Source organism: Antrostomus carolinensis, unplaced genomic scaffold (genome assembly GCF_000700745.2).
Source record: "Antrostomus carolinensis isolate BGI_N321 unplaced genomic scaffold, ASM70074v2 C13460534, whole genome shotgun sequence".
NCBI classification, from domain to species: Eukaryota; Metazoa; Chordata; class Aves; order Caprimulgiformes; family Caprimulgidae; genus Antrostomus; species Antrostomus carolinensis.
The window spans coordinates 1-2,055 of NW_010355670.1; the positions used below are offsets into that span (position 1 = coordinate 1).

The 2,055-nt window shown below is 46.6% G+C and overlaps 1 protein-coding gene across 1 annotated transcript; it reads right to left on the reverse strand.

Moving 5' to 3' along the window:
• Nucleotides 1–77: 77 nt before the first annotated feature.
• LOC104517493 (keratin, type II cytoskeletal 5) lies at nucleotides 78–2,050 on the reverse strand (the record flags this gene model as incomplete). The annotated part of the gene is made up of 5 exons (XM_010176630.1): nucleotides 78–242; nucleotides 517–612; nucleotides 735–795; nucleotides 1,114–1,328; nucleotides 1,763–2,050. Coding segments are annotated over 5 exons (825 nt in total), but the record flags the coding sequence as incomplete, so codon positions are not given.
• Between the last annotated feature and the right edge of the window lie 5 nt (nucleotides 2,051–2,055).

Genomic DNA, 2,055 nt, shown 5'->3' on the forward strand with positions numbered 1-2,055 from the left:
AGTGGGACCCACCCACCATGGGGATTTGGGGAAGGCAGTGTGGTTTTCCCATTGCAGAAGCCTTCCTACACACTCACCCTGGACTGGTACCAAGACTCAGCCTCTGCCCGGCTCCGGTTGGCGATGTCCTCGTACTGTGCTTTGACCTCTGCAATGATGCTGTCCATGTCCAAGCTGCGGTTGTTGTCCATGGTCAGGATGACAGAGGTGTCAGAGATCTGGGTCTGCATCTGGGACAGTTCCTGCAAAAGCAGTGGGTATTTCTATGAGTTGCAGACATGAGACACGGTTGTTGCTCAGAGGGAGGAAACCTCCCAAGTTAGAGGGTAGACCTGGGTGGACAAAGTGATTTTACTAAGACTGTTTCAGGCAGGGTTAAGACAGCAGGTGAAATAGAAAAAGCATTGAACTATTTAGTGCATCAGAGTGGGAAATAACCAGCCCTGAGCCTCTGAAGTGGGAAGGGAAGGCAAGAATATTGGAAACTGGGAGAAGGATGTAAATACTGGTGCTTACGGCTTCATAAAGTGCTCTCAGGAAATCTATCTCCTCCATAAGGGAGTCCAGCCTGGCTTGCAGCTCTGTCTTGCTCATGTAGGCAGCGTCCACCTCCTGGAAGAGGAAAAACATCACAAAAATGAAGCAGTTTTCAGAGAAGTGGAAGAAAAGCTGGAGAACATATTTCTTGCTATGCTTGGGCAGGGTTGGGAGGCGCAGCGCGCGTGTGCACCCACCTTCTTCAAGATCACAAATTCATTCTCAACAGCTGTGTGCTTGTTGATCTCCTCTTCGTATCTGCAGGATGAAAATGGAGGGTTGATCTAGGCTGGTACAAAAGTTATTTCATATTTTTGGACCAGCTTCTTTTTTTATATATATTTTTTGTATGTACAGTTGTGTACCTTGGTCTCTTAGCCCTGTAATTTTCTGCCTGTGAAAATTCAGCCACAGGGAGCTGACACTGAATATGTCTCATATTAAACTTAACTTAGGCCTTACTCAGAAGATTATATCACCAAAAAGACCTTCTTTGAGTGCAGAGATGCAACAGAGAGCTGGCATCTGTCACAGCCCACCCTGCTCTCCAGGCAGACCACAAATAGAGGGACTTACTTGTTCTTGAAGTCCTCAGCAAGGCTCTGCACCTTGTTCAGCTCCCCTTCCAAGTTCTCCTTGTCTGTCAGCAAGCTGTTCAGCTGTCTCTTCAGGTTGTTGATGTAGGTCTCGAAGAGGGGCTCAATGTTGTTTCTGACTGTTTTGTTCCCCTGTTCTTGCAGAAGGGCCCACTTGGTCTCCAGGACCTTGTTTTGTTGTTCAAGAAATCGGACCTGGATCGAGAAAGATGTTTCAGAAATAATGATTTCAGAAGTAATGATGGTTTTCCTTAGAGGGGCAAAGTACAATCTTATAAAAATTCACTTGCTGGAAGGTGGGAGCTCTCAGCCCTTGGGGAACAGCTGACAGTTTGTACAAGCAAGTAAGCATTGCACATCTGATGTTAACATCCTTGCTCTCTTTGCAAACTCTGCTTCCTTACATCCTATATCAACCATTTTCCCCCCGTTGGCTGGTCTATCTCAGTATTAATGTGAGAGGTGAATGGTCTCAAAGCTGAAACCCCTCAGTTTTTATTCCCAGGCTGTTGATGTTAGAAATGGCAGTACAAGAGCAGCAAAATTGTTGATAAAGATATAACTTGCCCTGGTTTGTCCTTCCCCACTGAAGAATCAACATAGCATAACCAAGAAATTTTATATCTCACCTTGTCAATGAAGGAGGCAAATTTATTGTTGAGGGTTTGAATCTGATCCTTCTCTTCCTTACGGATACTCTGGATGTTGGGGTCAATCTCCAGATTGAGAGGTTTCAGAAGGCTCTGGTTGACTGAAACTTCATGGATGCCTCCAGCAGGGACAGCAGCGAATCCAGGGCCACCTATGCCACCTCCAAACCCAAAGGCACCACCAACTGCACCACCAAAACTACAGGAGATCCCAGTGCCAGCACCAAAACCTACAGGTCCGTAGAAGCTGCCACCCCTTCCAGCCACGGAGA